The sequence below is a fragment of the Nannobrachium achirus genome, assembly GCF_963921795.1.
Source record: "Nannobrachium achirus genome assembly, chromosome: 10".
In the NCBI taxonomy this organism is placed as follows: Eukaryota; Metazoa; Chordata; class Actinopteri; order Myctophiformes; family Myctophidae; genus Nannobrachium; species Nannobrachium achirus.
Window position 1 is genome coordinate 31,645,225 of NC_137819.1, and position 20,626 is coordinate 31,665,850.

General features: G+C 43.0%; 3 protein-coding genes across 3 annotated transcripts in view; all 3 read left to right on the top strand.

Moving 5' to 3' along the window:
• Positions 1-2,652: 2,652 nt before the first annotated feature.
• On the top strand, positions 2,653-4,098 carry LOC308292963 (kelch repeat and BTB domain-containing protein 13-like; the record flags this gene model as incomplete). The annotated part of the gene is made up of 1 exon (XM_080735389.1): positions 2,653-4,098. The coding sequence occupies one exon, from the start codon at positions 2,653-2,655 to the stop codon at positions 4,096-4,098; it is 1,446 nt and encodes a 481-aa protein (XP_080591515.1).
• A 5,078-nt stretch (positions 4,099-9,176) lies between these two features.
• Positions 9,177-10,385, top strand: LOC308292964 (kelch domain-containing protein 3-like; the record flags this gene model as incomplete). Its single annotated transcript, XM_080735390.1, has 1 exon — positions 9,177-10,385. The coding sequence occupies one exon, from the start codon at positions 9,177-9,179 to the stop codon at positions 10,383-10,385; it is 1,209 nt and encodes a 402-aa protein (XP_080591516.1).
• A 2,633-nt stretch (positions 10,386-13,018) lies between these two features.
• Positions 13,019-20,626, top strand: part of trappc9 (trafficking protein particle complex subunit 9) — a gene marked incomplete at its 3' end in the record, with an annotated part of 422,586 nt that continues 414,978 nt past the window's right edge. Inside the window, exons 1-4 of the mRNA XM_080735848.1 lie at positions 13,019-13,074; positions 14,771-14,918; positions 16,039-16,493; positions 20,002-20,147. Of these exons, the coding sequence (XP_080591974.1) occupies positions 14,790-14,918; positions 16,039-16,493; positions 20,002-20,147 (730 nt within the window). The 5' untranslated portion in view covers positions 13,019-13,074; positions 14,771-14,789. The remainder of the gene's footprint in view (positions 13,075-14,770; positions 14,919-16,038; positions 16,494-20,001; positions 20,148-20,626) is intronic.

Sequence of the window (20,626 nt, forward strand, 5' to 3'; positions counted from 1 at the left end):
TCGTACTCTCTTTGTTCGTGAACTAAAATGAAGACAGATTTTAGCCCAGTCTTTATTTTGTAGTTAGGGTTACATTTTCGTCTCCTCTTTATTCCTCAATGAAATTGTGAACTGCTGTGGGCGCTGGGCACTGCATGGGACAGCAGGGGCACCACGGCCACTGTGGCCGTTTGAGCATGTCATTTTTCGAGGGGCACACGGCCAAAGAGAGGGGCAACGACGGCCATGGCCGTCGTGGCCGCCGTGAAATTCCTGCCCTGCTTGTGGCACATAGAAATGGGTCCATAACCCAAACATGAGTCCCGACCTAGTAGGCCTATTTGGGAAACAGTGTAGACCAATGTTTCCCAAATAGTTGGATTTTCCCCACAAAAAATACATACATTTTCATGAATTAAAGTCAAATTCAACCATTTTTCAAAATAATTTAATCTGTAAATTACAAAATGTTTGACCTTTAAGAAAAGTAATAATAATAAAAAGGTTGGGAACCACTCTACTATAGACAACAAAAAAAAACTAAAAGGCACCAATAAAGGGAACCTGTTCCAACTCAAATAATTGGTTATAATTAGGTCCGCATAAGGAGGACTTAACAAGCTTCCCAGTGGCTTGCAGTTAACCCACAAACAATGTATTTCTTTTTTGAAGTATCTAATAGATACTTTAATTTGAGACCATCTCATTGTTTATGTGCAAACATTGTGATAATATTTATACTCACGGATAACAGAGTTGAGTTGAAGTAAGGACATCATTGTAGTCCTCTTCGGTGCTTCTAAAGTGACGTTCACTTAATTCCTTCAGGAAGTCACTTATAGACGACAGAGTTAGAAGAACATGATGTTCACACACGCACACACGCACACGCACGCACGCACGCACGCACGCACGCACGCACGCACGCACGCACGCACGCACACACACACACACACACACACACACACACACACACACACACACAGAGAGCGATACATTAAACTGGTTGTACCAGAATAAGAAAAAATATGTGAGTTTTATGTGTGTGTGTGTTTGCACACAATTTTACATATGCTCACACATGACACATACATGACATTATGCTCATGCCCTCCAGCTGTCAGTCAACTGACCTCAGAACTCTGTTAGATCCTGCTCTGTGTGAGCGCATGTTTTATTTAGTATCTGCATTTAAAAATCGTCTTAACCAAGCAAGCCAAGTCATTAAAGGAGTAGTTCACCCCCAAAATGACTTTTTTTCTATTGATTAGTCACACCATGGAGACTAGAGTTGAATAATATTTTTTGCTTTTTGTCACATTCCTAAGACAAAAATTTGATTCGAGTAAATTTACCCCCATTGATTCCGGATGGGGACCCGTTTCGAAACGGGTCTCCATCCGGAATCAATGGGGGTAAATTTATTGTTATCACATTTTTGTCTTAGGAATGTGACAAAAAACTACAAATATTATTCAACTCTAGTCTCCATGGCGTGACTAATCAATAGAAAAAAAGTCATTTTGGGGGTGAACATCATTTCTCAAAAAAACTATGGCACCACCTCTTTAAACCACTTCAAACCTATATTGAGTTAGTTGACTGGGGTCCCCCAGGGCTCTATAACTGGTATTTCCCTCACCGAATCTCTTAGTTCAGGGGTTTTCAACGTTTTCAGGCCAAGGACGGTCAGGGGGTTAAAGTACCAAGGACCCCTTAGTTGAGAGAGAGATGAAGCAGGGACCCCCACAACCTGTTCATAGATTCCATATAGTTTCATTGTTTGACAGCACAATCGTCAGTGTATTTTGGAATCATGTCAATTTGTGTTTTTAGATATTTAACCACTTGAACCGTCAATACTTCAAAAAACTTGACCTTTCACTCTGTACTTTGTCAACTCTTTTCCCCCTCTACACCAAACCTCTTTGCCGAAAATAGCCGATCTACAAGCTCACAACACCTCGCAGTGCGAGGCGTTGTGAGCTTGTAAATCTGCTATTTTTGGCTAAAACATGACTTAAGTGCACTTAACATGACAAACATTCATTCAAAGGGTATTTCACTTTAAGGATGTTCATCTACTCAGGCTTTTGTGCACATCCCAGACAGTTTATAAATTGCCTGGTTCAATAGATCTGACACTTCAAACTCCATTTTAACCATGTTAGACTCATTGAAAACACACTCCCATGGTTCTGGTGACAGGTATTGCCCTTCTAATGCGTGAGGAGGCTGTGCTTTTCTCATGTAATGTTTAAAAAAGAAAAAGAAAAGAAAATGAAAAGTGTGGCTGATTATATAAACATTTATTCAACCAGCAGATTGACAGCTGATTACAGCTGGGGCCTTTGACCCTCTGTGTCCTGCGTGAACTAACGCCAGCATGCTTTGTTTTCAGCAGTCGACTGTTTGCCTTCTTGCACTACATGTGTGCCACTTGCCCTGCATTGCTATATATAGCTGTGTCTATTTTGATTGCTGTGAAAAGAATGGAACCTCCCTTACACACACACAGTGGACCAACTTTGTGCAGGGCTATCTAGCTATAGCTCTTTTGCTCGTGTTCAAGCCTTTTTGGAAATAGTTCAGCTGCTTATTCTGTCACAGTCTCTTGTTAAACAGCTACTGTGGACGTGGTGACTGGTGAGTTGAAGACGACAAGACGTAACAATGGCATTGTGCTGTAACGAGGCTGTGGATGAATGGGACTCTACTACACAGAGCAGAGGACATCTCCAATGTGCCACTGCCCCGGGAGTTCTTTCAACAGCAGCTAAACTGACGGTGGTTGTGGGAGGCACTTACTTCTCAGAAGAGAAGAGTTTATTGATACAGAGTTGTGACTATTTCCGAGCTCTGTATCGCTCTGGAATGAAAGAGTGCGGGCAAGACGAAATCCATCTCAAATGTCTCTGCCCTCGAGGTTTCCTGATTGCCCTGGCAGTTTTACGAGGCGAGAGACCCATGCTTGATGCCGATGAAATCGTGGAGGCCATCGAATGCGCAGCGTTTTTGCAGGTGTCGCAACTCAGCAAACATCTTGTTGACCTTGTTGACTCCGACAACTGTTTACTCATGTATCACACTGCTGCGACGTTTGGCCTGATGGAGCTCTACCACGCTACCGCTCTGTACATCAGAAACATGTACTGTGACCTCAAGGCTGAGGTCAACACACATTTGCCCAAAGAGCTGGTCTCTTACGTAGAATCTTTACGTCCTAGCAGTTTCGTAGCAGTCGGCGCACACGCCACCTGTGGCATCGACGAAACAGTCCACGTTGGTTCCAGGACCGTGTGGTACCTAGATGAGAACGGAAATGAATGGAAGACGTTGACAGATTTGCCGCCAGAAGCAAGTACAGCGATGGCCGGAGTGACCGTTCTAGACAACAAACTCTACATCGTGGGAGGAGTCCAGAGAATCGGTAAACAAGTCGCAGACTTGTGTTTTTGCTACAGTGTTGAAAACGATGAATGGAGCACAATTCCCAGCTTAAGACAGTTACGCTGCAACTTTTCTCTGGTGGGACATCGCGGCTACCTTTACGCGATTGGCGGAGAGTACGATCGGAAGGTCATGTCGTCCGTGGAGGCGTACGAAGTCAGAACCGGAAGGTGGACCTTCGCGGCGCACTTGCCACGACCCGCTGCGGGAGCGGCATGGGCCAAAGCCATGGGCAGGATATTTGTGTGTTTGTGGAAGCCGAGGGACACCACTGATATCTACGAGTACCACCCAGGGCAGGACAGATGGACGCTGGTCACCACTCTGATCAGACAGCAGAGCTATGGCCACTGCATGGTGGGCCACAGGGACGACCTTTACGTCATGCGGAACGGGCCGTCAGACGACTTTCTAAGATGTATGATGGACTGCTACAATCTGACCACAGGCCAGTGGACAGCCCTGCCGGGACACTTTGCCAACAGCAAAGGCGCCCTGTTCACTTCGGTGGTGCGAGGCGACTCCGTGCTAACACTGAACAGGACTGTGACTCTGGAGTATGTGGTTGGGGGGAAGACATGGAAGCCCAGACATCAGCTGAAAGGTTTCCCCAGAAGTGGCTCTGTGTGGACCTTTCTGCTCACACTGCCAAAAGACCACGTCCAATAGCCAGTGATGGACAGTAATTACATTTACATTTATTTTCATTTATTTGTAATAATTCTTTGGGAAAATGGAAAAAATTGAATACAATAAAAGATTTAGACAAATCTAAATATTGAATCAAGCAAATTAAAAACTGTTCAGGGTGTTCATAAAAGCCTGATTAGACGATAAAATGACCAAAGTTTTTTTTTTAAGTGAAATATCCCTTTAACACAATCAAAATGGAGCCCACAGAGTGAAAATAGGCTATTTTTACCATATTATACTGAACTTTAGTCAGCCGTGATATCATTATTTTTCTAACTGACTGTACTTGAGAGTAGCGCTGCAACCAGTGGTTTAAAGTAACTCATATTTACTCAAGTACTGTACGTACTGCTTAAGTACAATTTGAGGTATTCTTTTTACTACTGCTGGAGTATTTCCAATTTTCTGCCCGCACTTGGGCCATATGTCAAATCGGCCGGCTTCATCGGGACATGCATGTGTGCTATTTTGCTAAGAGATGCTTTATATAGTTTAATTTATATACATTTATTTGTGAATTAATTTTCTCCTTTGACTTTAATTAAAAAACCTCGTTTCGAAGTGAAGCGGTGAATTTTTATTCTATGTGTTCTAGAGCTATAAATCTGTGTTCTAGATCTATACATTCTGTGTTCTAGATCTATACTTTCTATGTTCTAGAGTTCTATATTTTTATGAATTCTGAATGAATGAATGATTTTGTCTGGAGGGCCAGATTGTCATGTGAAGCTTGACCAATCCTCAATTCTGCATGCACATGTACGGGACGGGACAGACAAAGCCACTCCTTGAGAATCTATGGGAATCCTCAAAAAAACATGTACGGGACAGACAAAGCCACTCCTTGGAAGCGGCTTTCATCGCTTCAAAAATGAACTTTTCCCATAGGCCTATTCATGGGTTTCATTTGTAGTTCTACACCGGCCATGTTGAGGACCAACACAGGTGTTCTGATTGGCGTAGAACATTAGTTCTATGCCAATCAGACACATTGAAACACCTGTGTTGGTCCTCAACATGGCCGTTTAGGATTCATCATGTCTGACATCATCATGTCTGACATCATGATAGACCATATAGACCACATGAGAATGACACATGTCCATATATGGGCATTCCAAGATATGGGCTTAATTAATATTGACTAGAAGCTGGCGTCTAGTCGGCGACCTGGCCAACTCGGAACAATGTAAATAGGGAATGAATGCCCCGCCCTTTAATGCAAACCCCATTATACCTGTTTTCATAGGACCCGTTTTGACCATCTGTCTGCCTGTGTCCATTTATGCCCATATATGGAGATATCTGTATCTGTCTGTCTGTCTGTCTGTCGGCGTCCATTTTATGTCCATATATGGAGATCACTGCAGTTATAGTTCTGGGTCCATTTTATGCCCATATATGGAGATATCTGTCTATCTGCGTCCATTTTATGCCCATATATGGAGTATCTGTCTGTACCTCCAACTGTGTTGCAGACACAGTGCCGGTTCCCCCTTTAATGCAAACCTCATTATACCTGTTGTCATAGGACCCGTTTTGAACATCTGTTTGCCTGTGTCCATTTATGCCCATATATGGAGATATCTGTATCTGTCTGTCTGCGTCCATTTTATGCCCATATATGGAGATCTTTGACCATCTGTTTGCCTCTGTCCATTTATGTCCATATATGGAGATATCTGTATCTGTCTGTCTGCAATCCATTTTATGCCCATATATGGGGGCATTCATTTTATGCCCATATATAGAGAACGCGCGTGCCCGTGGGACGAACGGTTCTCGAGATACGCGGATTACATACATACATACACACTCACAGAGATTTTTTGTTGACTCATGTGGCGTACGTGATGTCAGAGCCTTTTATGAAGTGATGTCACAATGAGTCAGAGCTTTCGCCGATTTCCTCCGGAACAGCCTGATGTCAACAATCAACCCCGCATAAGGAGATTCCGAACGTTTCGCGCCGGTTCGGGAAAACCGCGCGTCGGGTCGGGTCGAGACCCGGCACTGCACTCCGTGCCGCGGCGGGGAACGCGCGTGCCGAATCTGAAGCCGGTGGGACGAACGGTTCTCGAGATACGCGGATTACAGACACACACACAGACAGACAGACAGACACACACGCAGAGACTTCTCGCATTTATAGATAGACTAGAAGCTGGCGTCTAGTCGGCGACCTGGCCAACTCGGGAACGATGTAAATAGGGAATGAATGCCCCGCCCTTTAATGCAAACCCCATTATACCTGTTGTCATAGGACCCGTTTTGACCATCTGTTTGCCTGTGTCCATTTATGCCCATATATGGAGATATCTGTTATCTGTCTGTCTGTCAGCGTCCATTTTATGTCCATATATGGAGATCACTGCAGATATAGTTCTGGGTCCATTTTATGCCCATATATGCCCATATATGGAGATATCTGTCTATTTGCGTCCATTTCATGCCCATATATGGAGATCTCTGTATCTGTCTGTCTGTGTCCCTTTATGCCCGTATATGGAGATCTTTGTGATTCTGCGTAAATGTTATGCCCATATATGCCATTTGCGTCCATCTGTATCCGTCTGTCTGTGTCCCTTTATGCCCGTATATGGAGATCTTTGTGATTCTGCGTCCATTTTATGCCCATATATGCTATATATGGAGATATTCAGAGATTTTTTGTTGACTCATGTGGCGTACGTGATGTCAGAGCCTTTTATGAGTGATGTCACAATGAGTCAGCGCTTGCGCCGATTTCCTCCGGAACAGCCTGATGTCAACAATCAACCCCGAGAACGTTTCGCGCCGGTTCGGGAAAACCGCGCGTCGGGTCGGGTCGAGACCCGGCACTGCACTCCGTGCCGCGGCGGGGAACGCGCGTGCCGAATCTGAAGCCGGTGGGACGAACGGTTCTCGAGATACGCAGATTACAGACACACAGACACACAGACAGACAGAGACTTCTCGCATTTATAGATAGATGACACAGAGATCTCCATATATGGCCATTAAAATATTAGTGAATTATTTTCCCCCATTCACTTGAAAGGGGACCACGGCATTGACGGCAACCACACTTGCAATTTCTAATTGCATCTTTCTGTTATTGTGGGCTTGTCTGAAAGACGAGACCAATATGTTATTCCAAGACTTTATAGGTCCATTTTATTCTCCTCAAAAAAATCTTTGGGCTCACTGAAAGGCTAGACCAGTATGTTCTCTCAAATCTTTATAGCAGGGGTCTTCAACGTTTTCAGGCCAAGGACCCCTTAGCTGAGAGAGATGAAGCAAGGACCCCCACTACATATTGTATAAAGTGTTGGACTTGTGTGTATTTATAATTGAACAACTTGAACTAGGGGTGGGCGATATGGTGATAATTATCATTGAGACGATACAATGTCTCCACGATATGCCTTTTCAGAGATATCGTATGTATCGTGTTACAATTGAGGGAGCCTTGTAAAAAATCCTGTTTAATCGAGATTCATTGCAGAATTCAATTTAAACCTGCATTTCAGTAGTTCTCAAACTTTAAAATGTCAAGGTCTCCACTTAACTCTGACAGTATACAAATGAAACCAAATGTATACTGTCGGAGTTACATACTTGTAAAGTTCAATTTAGACCTCCCAAAAGGAACCCAGAGAGTCTAGTTTTTGTCAAGTAACTTGAAAATGAACAATAAAAACCAAAGTGAAAAAGAATCGTGATAAAATCGTGTATCGTGATACAGCTTGGGAAAATATCGTGATATTGTATTTTTCCATATCGCCCACCCCTAACTTGAACTGTCAATACTTAGTCCACTCTTATGTTTCTTCTACACCAAACCTCTTTGCCAAAATAGCAGATCTACAAGCTCACAATGCCTCACAACGTGAAGCTTTTGAGCTTGTAGATCAGCTTTTTTTGGCTAATGGTCCACTCAGAATAGGGATACTGGGGTTCAAGTGGTTTGTGTAGAAACAATAAAGTTCCTATCAAAGAAAGATTTGGAGGACCCCCTGTAGTAACTCTGAGGACCCCCTAGGGGTCCCGGACCCCCTGTTGAAGACCCCTGCTTTATAGTTTATTTTCCTAAAAATAATTACCGACAGTACAAAGGCAGGGCCTTTAGCCAATGAGGAGCAGCGTTACAGGTGACATCATCACCAACATGTGCGACCTGATATAAATAACAACACGTATGTATGTTGGTGTCTCCTCTTGTTGAAGACCGTAGCCCAATCAGGGACCAGCATCTCTGGCAACGTCATCATTAACAGCCAATGAGGGACCAGCATTCCTGGTGATGCCACTGGTGATGTCAGCAGAGTTTGGTATATACCAGAGCAGTGTAAGGAGAGTGACGACACTTCCGTCGACTCCCATAGTAAACGTGGAAAGCCTATTTACTCTATGGTGGGAAGCTAACTTAGCCTAGCTTACGCATGCGCACACATGCACGCATGGAGCCTGTCTCATTCCTAGCGAGTCTCTGCCCCGTCCGCCCCCATTCATTTTCATTCACTGGTAAGTAGACTAAATCACGTCTTTTTCACCCTTTTAATAATGTTATCTACCTTAGAGAGGCCCGTGAATGCGTTAAAATGGTGAAAAAGACGTGATTTGGTCTACTTACCAGCGAATTAATGACTCGGCTAGAATGACTCGGCTAGGACTCCATGCGAAGCCACTTCCGGTCTGCGGCGAGTTCAAAGTGTGTCGCCACTCTCATTATACTGCTCTAGTATATACAAGCTTTCCTGGTCAGCAGGGCACAGGCGCACAAGTAGGCCATGTATGGAGTGAGATTTTTAATTAAATATCAGTGAATCAATCACTGATTTATACTATATAATATGCTGCAAAACTGCTGACTTATTTTATTATTTAATTAGCCTATACTGATTCTTTTTTTGCTCTAGTTTTTCTCTTTCCACTTTCTGGCCAGCCAAACATTTCAGCCTCCTGTATTGGCTAAGCTTTGCGTGACACTCGTGCTGCCGTACTAATATAAGTAGTAGCGCGCACACTCAGTGAGCATTCCACGTTGATCTGCGGTGGTGCTGGTCATTGAAATGTTACGCTGGACGGTGCATCTGAAAGGAGGACCAGAGAAGAGCCGTAATGCTGCTGTGGCAGTGGGGCACAAGGTGTACGCCTTCGGCGGGTTAAGTTGTGGGGAGACCTACGTGGATCAGATTGATGTGCATGTCTTCAACACAGTGTCCTTGAGCTGGATGAAGTTGCCACCAGTGACAAATGAGAGAGGGGGGAATCACCTTGAGGTTCCCTCCCAGCGCACAGGCCACACAGCTGTGCTCATAGACAATATTATCTACATCTGGGGAGGGTTTACTTACTCAGGGGAGGACTGCGGCAAGCTTTATGGATTTGACGTTGACACCCACATATGGTTCAAGCCCAAGATTTCCGGGATTGTTCCAGGGGCAAGCCAGGGCCACTCAGCCGGTGTCTTAGGGAAAGCCATGTTTATCTTTGGAGGATACAACATGCAGACTGGATACATTAATGATATCTTCAAGTTGGACACCACCACAATGGTCTGGACATTAATTAATACCGTAGGCATTCCCGCACCTGCTTCATTATGTCACTCTGCCACCATTATCAGGAAAAAGATGTTTGTATTTGGAGGCAGAGGCCGGGGTGAGTTAGACTACTACAACCACTTCAGTGTGTTTGACAGAGACACCAACTGCTGGCTGAGCACGCCTTCTGGACAGAATCAGAAAGACGTTTGTAATCCAGAAAGACATCCAGAAAGACGCGCGTGTCATTCAGCCTTTGCCTACAACGGTGAGCTCTATATATTTGGTGGCCACAACTGTAATCTGGACAAGACCTTCAATGATCTGTGGAAATTCAATCCAGATACTTTTACCTGGAAGAGAGTTGAGCCCAAGGGGAGAGTCCCGTGTTCATGGATGTCCAGGATGTGCTGTTGCATGGTGGGAGATCGTATCATCCTCTTTGGGGGATACAGGTACACAGCCATTCCAGCTGATGCTGAACATGATTTTGAAGATGTGTCTGACAAGGTGTCTGACCTGTACATCTTAGACTTAAATCCTAGTCTAAAGACATTATGCAAGCTAGAAGTTATTCAAAAGGGTCTGGAGCAGTCGGGACTCCCACATGACATCAGGTGGGAGCTGTCATCCATGACTAGGCCACGAAAAGCAAGAAACAATGACAACGGCAGAGAACAAGTTCCAGGTAATGAAACTGAAGGATGGGAGGCAGAAACAGATCAACTACCTTAAGAAGGCTCGATTCATTTAGATGGGAAAGAAAACCGAGCACAAGAATGTACTCAGTGATACCCATCAGGAACTAAGCGGCATCGTACAAGAGAATCGAGAACTCTGCTACAGTATCTACTTCACCAGCATCTCTAAGAATAGAAATGTCAACGTCAGTTGATCTCCATCAGGAATGAATGTAATACCAAAGAGATGCTTTGGGCAAAGTGACTATAGTGTTATAGAAGAGGACTTCATGAAATATTTGTAAAGGACAAGAACTGGGAGTGGGACTGCAAAGGTGGAAACCTATGTGCTTTTTTTTCTCGCTTTTTTTTCTGCTGTGATTTTCATGGCATTGTTAACCATACTTTGTAAATGGGGCATGAGTTGACTTAGTTTGTACTCTTTTTTCCCTCGACACCAAATTTCTTCGCCCAAAATATACAATGTATACCACTTGCAGATTGTCTATTTTAGCAAATGTTCCTCCCACCTGGGTTCAAGTGGTTAAAGCAAGCGATAGATAGATATGAGATCAGGATTGCCAGTTACTTGCTAAAAGCTTTTCGGTTATGTACAAGCAAATATGCCCTATGAAGGTATGTTCACACAGGAGGCGAGGATATTTTTCGAGAGGCGCGATTACATACAAAGTCAGTGTAAATATGCAAATTGACCTCGGGCAATTCAAATGAATGAATGAATGAATAAAGGAAGGAATTCAGGCTCTTCCTCATATTCACTCACCGGAAAAAGATAGACATGCGCTCCACAGCAGGGATGGAGCACCTGCAGTTCGTGTTCAACTGGAGCTATATCCTGTCAACTGGTGGTGATATCTGAAATGGTCGATGGCAAAACGAAAGAGCATCCCCACATACATACTTGCGCGCTCTGCTGTCGCACAAGTATGCCATACATACATGGCCACGAGTGCACAAGACACAAGTTGGCACCTCGACAGAGTGCAGTCTAGTTTCACTATTAGAGTTAGTTAATATAATAATAAAGAAATCACACCCAATGTGAAGTGAGCGGTGGTCGTGCTTGCATAACGTCTTCAATTGGTAATTGGTGATGTAATACAGGCTACACACACGCACATTGCTGAGGAAAACACATTGCTATGGCAAAACGCTGAGGAAAAGTGGCTACAGACACACGCACAGCCACTCTTAGGACCGCTCAAAAAGGAACTGTTTTGGACATACAGGTTGTGACGATATGACACTGGATATAAGTCTGACTGCTTCCCAAAACTAAAGTTTCTCAACTAGAGATCTGTCTCACGTGGCCAGTTTTCAAGGTATCAAAAGATTTCCCTAAAGGGTTTTTGAGCAGTGCTCTTGAAGGAGCTAAGCTCCAACATCCGGCTTTGTCCGGGACCCTAAAAAGCAGTTATGTTCATTGGAGTGTCACCTATGCTCATAGTATTTACGAGAATTAAGTTGATAATTCAATTTTATTGTTATCCATATGAATGTAGCCAAGTGAAATTACATTCAGTGTAATGGTAAAGGTAACGGTTGAATAGGCTATGTCTTGCCCAAATATGGAGTTTCATATTTGATGATACAAGATACAATTAACGCTATACTGGACATTTGGGCTCAGTGACCACTGGTGGTCTAGTAAATGTCAAACTGGAGCTTGAAATTGAAAAGGTTGAGAATCAATCACTGCTGGTATATGCGCTGTAGCAGTGGTGCAAAGTAATTAAGTACATTTACTCAAGTACTGAAGGCCTACCAAAGTACAATTTTGAGGTACTTTTACTTTACTGGAGGATTTCAAAATTTCCCATACTTTTACTTCTCCACTATAGGCCTATATTGTACTTTTACTCCACTACAGTAATTTGAAAACGTATTAGTTTCTAGTTACTTTTTGGATTATACAAAATCATGCTTTTTTTGTTGTTGTTGTTAATCATTAACCACGTCAGCCATTTGAAAATAGCCGATCTACAAGCTCACAATGAGTACTTTTACTTTTGGTAGACCTATTTTAAGTACATTCTGATAACAATACAATTGATACTTTTACGTAAGTAAAAAATGTGAGAAGCCTACTTCAAGAGACTTCAACAGGGGGTCTGGGACCCTAGGGGGTTCTCACAGTTACTATAGGCATAGGGGGTCCTCCAAATCATAGAAACTTTTTCCTCCTTTTTTATATTAACCATGCACCTGAACCCTAGTGTCCTTATGAGAGCTTTTGTCAAAAATAGCAGATCTATCAAGCTCACAATGCCTCGCGGTGCGAGGCGTTATGAGCTTGTAGATCGTCTATTTTTGGCAACGAGGTTTGGTGTAGAGAGGAAAAAGAGCAGACCAACAGAGTAAAAGGTCAAGTTTATTAAATATTGACAGTTCAAGTGGTTAGATATCTGAAAACACAAATTGGAAATTGAATGAATCCAAAATATACTGATGATTGTGCTGTCAAACAATGAAACTATATGGAATCTATGAAAAGGTTGTGGGGGTCCCTGCTTCATCTCTCTCTCAACTAAGGGGTCCTTGGCCTGAAAACGTTGAAGACCCCTGCCATAGTTATGTATAAACGTGTAGTACCCACAGAGTTACCACTGTATGGCGCTCAAACCATGGAAGAAGACCATATGAACGACCATAAGCGGCAGTAGAAGAAGAGACATAAACATTGCAGGGAGGAAGCTCTCAGGATTTGACAGCTTGCTGTTCAGGTAAAACCAGTGAATTAAACATCTTTTTACACATTGGTAACGTTCACGGATAAACCCACTTTGCGGAGCTGCCATGTATCTGGCTGGCTGGCTACGCTGAAATGCTGTGACTGCCTGTGCCATTTAAAAAACCTGTAGGCAGTTTAGCTGTCAGCTAAGCTAACGCTAATATGCACTGTATGGATGTTTAGCAGACATTATAATGTTGTTGTTTGGCCATATTATGGTCATAATGATCTGAGAGACATAACACTGCATGATATATTTAGTATCACGATGTAGCTGTGTTCTGTAGCTTGTGTGGTGTGGTGTGTGTGTGTGTGTGTGTGTGTGTGTTGTTTTTATGAATGGTTTTCTGACGTCACTCGTTGCAGGTGTGCGCACTAGCTGACGTTGGTTGTGAATTACACCACTATTAATATTACTGTTTTTAACACTATAGCAGTGGTTCTCAAACATCCTAAAGGCAATTTGTATACATGTAACTTTGCTCTGCACTGGTGGAAAAAGTACTCAAATGTTTTACTCAAGTAAAAGTATCAATACTGCAATGTAGAAATAGTAAAAATTCAAAATGTACTTGAGTAAAAGTTCTAAAGTATTGGCATCAAAATGTACTTAAAGCACCTAAAGTAAAAGTAGTACTGAGTGAGTATGCAGAATGTCCTATTTCAAGTTTTTTTTAAATAGCAGATCCACAAGCTCACAACAATCATTGTGAGCTTGACAATCTGCTATTTTCAAATGGCCTAAATGCAAATAGCCAAAGTTGATATATGGCTGAAGTGGTCTATGTATGTTTTGTAGTAATAATTAAATTCTACAAAGTAACTATTAACTAAAGCAGGGGTTGACACTAAGGTCTCAGAGGCACTTGCCCATCGGGCAAGTACAGGTCATGTTCTATGACACAGACACACAGACCTTTGGATTCCCACGGCTTCTGGGAATCTAATTGCATAAGATATGAATACTGGGTTTGCCGCTATTGATTATTTTCTTAGTGATTATTCTATCAATCACTTTTTCGATTAATTTAATAATCGGAAAGCCTTCTCAGTGTATCGATTAACCACTATAATTTATATTTCCTGGCATAATGGTATCATAATTTATTTTTTTAACGTTTCGCTTTTAATGACAGGCACCATTTTTACTCTGGCACCATAATGGTAATACTACGAACAGCTTTCACAGAACGGAATCCCCTCTATCTATGGCAGTGGTTCTCTATAAAGTGGATTCCAGGGACTCTATGGGGCCTTTTCCACCGGCAAAGAACCGGTTCTGGTTCTTTCTCCCGCCTATGGGATGAACCAGATGTTTGCTTTTCCACCGAGAACCAGAGTTGGTTCCAAACCGTAAAAGTTGGTTCGGAACTGGAACCATAAATTCCTTTTTTTTTTTTTCTTCAATCTGTTGGAAACGCAAGCCGGTTCGCAAGAACGAACCAAGGTCCCCAAGAAAGTTGAGCCGGCACTGGTTCTGGAACCGGTTCTTTGCCGGTGGAAAAGGCCCCTGTGGGTTCCTTTAGGGGGGTCTAAATGTGTGTGTGTGTGTGTGTGTGTGTGTGTGTGTGTGTGTGTGTGTGTGTGTGTGTGTGTGTGTGTGTGTGTGTGTGTGTGTGTGTGTGTGTGTGTGTGTGTGTGTGTGTGTGTGTGTGTGTGTGTGTGTGTGTGTGTGTGTGTTCCATTAGAGTGTAACCACATGAGGACATGAGTGTCCCAGACTACATGCAGTGTGCTGAGGACCACCAGACAGTGCTGGTGGTGGTCCAGCCGGTGGGCGTGGTGCCCGAGGAGCTCTTCTTCAAGATCTACAAACGCATCGCCAGCGTCTACCAGGTCAGCAGAGATGCAACTACCCATTATTTATACTTTGATATAATTCTGTCGATTTATGGTTTCGATTAATCAATTAATGTAGAAACCTGTTTTATTTTTTAATTTTTTTAAACATCTTTTATACTGTATATCAATGAATGGATTAACCAATTAAAGGGATATTTCACTTTGAAATAATTGAAAGTCGGAAAAAATATATAAGAAAAGTAATGGAAGATTCACGGACCCCTCGCGCATTAGAATGTCCTTCTAATGCTTGAGGGGGCTGTGATTTTTCCATTACTTTTTTTCAAAAAAATAAAAAATATATATTTTATTTGAAAGGTAAATATCCCTTAATCTCTATGTTATATTTTGTTTCACAAAGGTGTCATCCAGAAAACGAGAAAATATATCTACAAGCAAAATGTGGTTGTGAGCTTGTAGATCTGATCATTTCACTATTTTTGAAAGTTTTGGGGAAACTTTTTGCCTAAAATAAGTTACTGTCGGTATCAGCCGAGAACGCTTGAGTCTATCCCTTTTACAATGCCCTAGACCCCTGGGAGATGGATTGCTGAGGCGGAGCGCAACACCTACAGCACAACTTGCTGCACCCAAGCTGTGCTACTCATACACTGAGTTGGCAATGCCCAGGATCGTACCCATGACCTTGTGGTCCAAAGGCGAGAACTCTACCGACGGAGCTACCCTAAAATTACATGCCCAAAATTGGGGCTAAATTATTAATCGGTTATCAGTCGCAAGTAACTATGCAAAGCTCCACCGGCTGTCCCTCCCTCCCTCCCTCACGTCACGTCACACTTCTGCCCTACTCGTATCTCTGGAACCGTTGCCCCTATCCATGCCAAACTCACAACCTCCAGCCGCAGTGATTTCTCACATGGCCCTCTTCTAGCGCCGCCATTAGGCCGATTATTGCAAAACACATTTTTGGACACTTCTCCTACAGATTTTGGCCTATAAACCACACAAAGCGGTACACAGTATCTCTAAAGTCATGTCATCAACATGGATCTGTCCCATTTCCCATATTCCCTCCTGATTGGCTACGAAGTCATCGATGTTTATTTTTAACTGATTCAACCGATTAGTTCAACTAACTGTCCTACCCCTGCAGGTCAGCGTGAGGGACTCCCAGCGTCTCATGTACATCCGCTACCGCCACCACTACCTGCCGGAGAACAACGAGTGGGGCGACTTCCAGACGCACCGCAAGGTGGTGGGCCTGGTGGCCGTCACCACCTGCACCTCGACCACGGACTGGCCCCTGACGGCGGAGCGCTTCCACGCGCAGAAGGAGGTGTACGGCTCCACGCTCTACGACTCGCGCCTGCTGGTGTTCGGGCTCCAGGGCGAGATCGCCGAGCAGCAGCGCACGGACGTGGCGTTCTACCCGGACTACGACGAGTGCCCCGACGTGGAGAAGAGGGTGGAGGATTTTGTGGAGTCCATATTCATCGTCCTGGAGTCCAAGCGGCTCGACCGGGCCACGGACAAGTCCGGGGACAAGATCCCGCTGCTCTGCGTGCCGTTTGAGAAGAAGGACTTCGTAGGTCTGGACACTGATAGCAGGTGAGTGAGTTGTTGTATATTTGATGGCGGAGCTCTAAATATCATTAGTTTAACCACTTAAACCCATATGTTATTGAGCTGACACTCAGGGCTTTTCCCAGAGTTTTCTGTTTTCGCGCTGCAATAAATATCCTTGCAGAAAATACCCGGTTAACAGGAGTGTCTCGCAAATCATGTCAACCTTTTGCCTGCCGTGTCAAAAATCTTCCAACTCAAAAGGTTTGTCTCTGTTGATTTTTGTTCCTTTACCTTCTATTCTTTGTTTGGTTTATTTGTCTTTCTTCTGTTTGTTTGTTTTTTCTTTCTTTCTTTCATACCACTGTCCTGTGAGTTTATTGTTGGGTGTGAAAAGGTGAGCTGTTAGACACACTATGGCTTTAGTTTAAGAGCTGTAGCAGTCTCCCATCGGCTTCAGTCCCGCTCCAAAGTGAAAGCCCAGCTTCCCTGCTCCCGTGCACCATGTGTTCCTGGTTGAAAAGACAAGCTCCTCTCTCCTCCCTGGGTTTTAATGAAACCATTTCAGCCCTACTCTCTCAAGAACTCCCTGGTGAAAAGGAACAAAACAGAGAGGGTGCTGTTTTTCCCTTTTATTTGACGATGGTTAGCCAGATTGCTTCAACGCTGGAACGCATCTGTGTCACTTTACATTTTAACCACTTGAACCATCATTTTTTTTAAATAATTTTGCTATTCCAAAATAGCAGATATACAAGCCCATAGTGCGGCATGAGCTTGTAGATCAACTATTTTTGAAAAACCTTGAAAATATGTGCAAATCTTTGAATATATATTTTTCAAAGCAAACCTTTGTAACTCAAATCTCTGCTTCTGAGGGTCTCTAACATATTTTGAGATGGGGGCCCGTGGCCAAATACATGTAATTTTGGGGGTCCTTGACATGAAGAAGTTTGAGAACTATTGATTTAGATGAAGGATTTAGAAGACATTTATAGAATCGGGTCAATATATTCAAAGACTTGCACAAATTGTCCAGATTTTTCAAGAATAGCAGATCTACAAGCTTGCAGTGCACTGTGAGCTTGTATATTTGCTATTTTTTAACAGTTAAAGCATAAAATGATGGTTAAAGTTGTTCAAATCTAGAGTGACACGGATGCATTCCAGATCTACATGGGTTAATTAAACCACTTCAGCCCTGTCGCATACGTCGTTGTATGATGTTGATTGTTCTGCAGGAACAGCCGATCTACAAGCTTGATTTGACACGTTGTGATTTTTGAAAAAGTGGTGAAAACATTTTCACCCTAAATATGACATAGCCAAAATGGTTAAAATACAGGCATAAATGAGGCCAGGAGTTGCCAAGTTATTTATTTATAGGCCATATTAGATTGTGAGGGAAGTACCTTAGGCTAACATTCTACTGTAGCTTGATTACTGTTTTATTTTATTAGCCCCAAGTGAATGTAATTCAACTTTGAAGATTCAAGATCGTATTTGTCACACACTCATAAAAGCAAGCAACCGTATCTACAGTATGTGTGCTTAATGTTTTTATAATGGACTATAACCCAGCATAGGCAACATTAATATTTCCCATACAGTAGTGAAACACCGGCTCCGCACCACTGACATCTTTATATGGATGGGGATCACTACCACAGTGAGCCCAATATGAAATCTCTTCTTCTGACACATTAACACCATCCATTTTTCCATAATATTCTTTCTTACAGGCTGTGCACAAATAGTTGCTAAGTCACGTACGTCCGTCCGTCCGTCCGTCCGTCCGTCCTTCCTACCTCATCTAGCATCTCTTCTAGGTACTGTACATACAGTAAGCTGTGCTGCATATTTGCATACTCGTGCCCCTTACGATGCAAATTTATGCAGCGAAACTGAGGGTATTTGAAGGAGGAGCTGGTGGTTTGAACCCGCGGAACTCATGGTGGCACAAATCCATGCAGTGGAGGTTTTGTTTTAGGCTCTCAGGGGAAACCTGTGGATGTCGGGGATTGGGAAGGTTTAGTATTTGACTGGCAGTTTCATTGGCTTACGCGGCAGGAGAAAACCTAGTGGCTACATCAGTGGTTCTCAAACTTTTTTCTTTTTAATTTTAAAATCTTGGTGTCAGTTTGGTGTGTAAGATGGGGCCACACATCCCCATATCTCTGAGAGTGTAGAAAGGGAAACAAATGGACCCGTGAGGGTCCATTTGTACGCTCTCAGAGTTACAGATCTGTAAAGATCCATTTGGTTCCTATCAACAATTTAGCTGGGGACCCCCTCAAGGACCCCATGGGGAGAACCACTGGGCTACATGCATGGATCTCATGTCATCACTGTTCCTTTCAGCTTGGCACAGCTTTGCACCTACTCATGGAAACATGAATTTGATAACGACATCCATGTCTTTGATGGCACAATATAAATGCTAATGTTTAATGAACGACCGCGTTCTTTTGGCTATTGATCATCTGACATGGGTCTCTGCTGTGCATTTCCTACATCTTATTATAATCTATTTCATATTCTCTTAAGTCAGCGGTTCTCAAACTTTTACAAGGACCCACCATAACTCTCAGCGTTACAGACCTGTAAGGGTACATTTGGAACCCTCAGTGAATCCAGAGGGTCCCTGAACCCCACTCTTAAGAACCACTGTCTTAAGCGAAGAAGAAAATAGAAAATTGATAAAAATCCATTTAGTTTATATATCTTGTTTGAAAGGTCATCTGCAGAGCCACGTTATTGTCCGTTCTTGACCTTCCCAGTCACTCAGACGCTCGACAGACACATTATTGTCCCTCTATCCTAGACACTATTTCTATCCCCATCCAGAAGTTCCCTGTGTTTTTGTCTAGGTCAGACCATAGTATCTAATGGATTTGTTCTGTTGCCCAATGCCCTCCCCCTGTGCTTGTGCCTCTCCCACCCTAAAGCATAGCACAGTACACATTCCCTCCTGTAGCGAACTGATAAGATTCACTCTGCTGGCACCCCCCTGGTAAGATATGAATGACATTCATGGCAGAAAGCAAAGGCCATGGCCAGGTCTTTTGGTATGGGTCACACAGGGAAAGTTAATACCTTTTATAAAAAGGGCAGGCTCTGTTCAGGGCAGTGAGAAGAATGTATGCCAGTTCAAAGTGATTTTACACAACACATTAAGCATTGAGATACAGAGCATTAACAACTTAAGCCCCTTATACTTTGTTGTACGATGAATAGCCAAAAGAGCAGATATACAAGCTCACGATGCGCCGCGTTGTGAGCTGCTTGTTCTGCTATTTGTGCTATTTTCTGAAGGTTCCAATTTCTAAAAGTTTTTTTAACACAAAATAGAATGTCAGTTTGAAAGCGCTTAAGACGATGCAAAAGAAACACATAATAAAAAGGAAAATTGAATACATTAACCCATTAAAACTGGGAACGCATCCGTGTGATTTTAGATTTTACATTAAAAAAACAGAAAAATAAATAAAAAGTGCACTGCACTTTTCTTGACGTTGTCTTTCCTCCCTCATCTTGTTCCTCTCTCTGTCAGACATTATAAGAAGCGCTGCCAGGGCCGGATGAGGAAGCATGTGGGGGACCTGTGTCTGCAGGCTGGCATGCTGCAGGATGCCCTGGTCCACTACCACATGGCTGTAGAGCTGCTCCGCGGGGTCAACGACTTCCTCTGGCTCGGAGGTAAGCAGTGTCCACTTTGTCCACTAACACTATAATGAAAAAAGGGGTTTAAAGGACAACTTTGTTTTTTTTACAACAAGGGTTCTTATTTTAGATTGTAGTTAGAGAAAAGAAAGTGAGTGTTAAAATGTTTTCATTTTCTTCGTTCTATTGTTTTATCGCATTTACCGTGCTAAAATGTGGGGCATGCGTATGCGTACGCATGGGGGCATGTGTACAAGTGGCTAAATATGTCTTTTTAGACACAATAAGCCAGCAGTTTCTTTATTGCTATTTACAGTAACACTTCTAGCCCCCATAAGTCACATCCAACCACAAAAGGTTGCGTTGTATCTTGGGAATGGGCTTACCGTATTCTGTGTAAAATGACATATTTAGCCACTTGTACGCATGCCCCCAACCACTGAAATAAGAATCTCTAAAACAATAGAAAGAAGTAAATTAAATCATTTTAGAACTTTTCTATTCTTTAATTACAA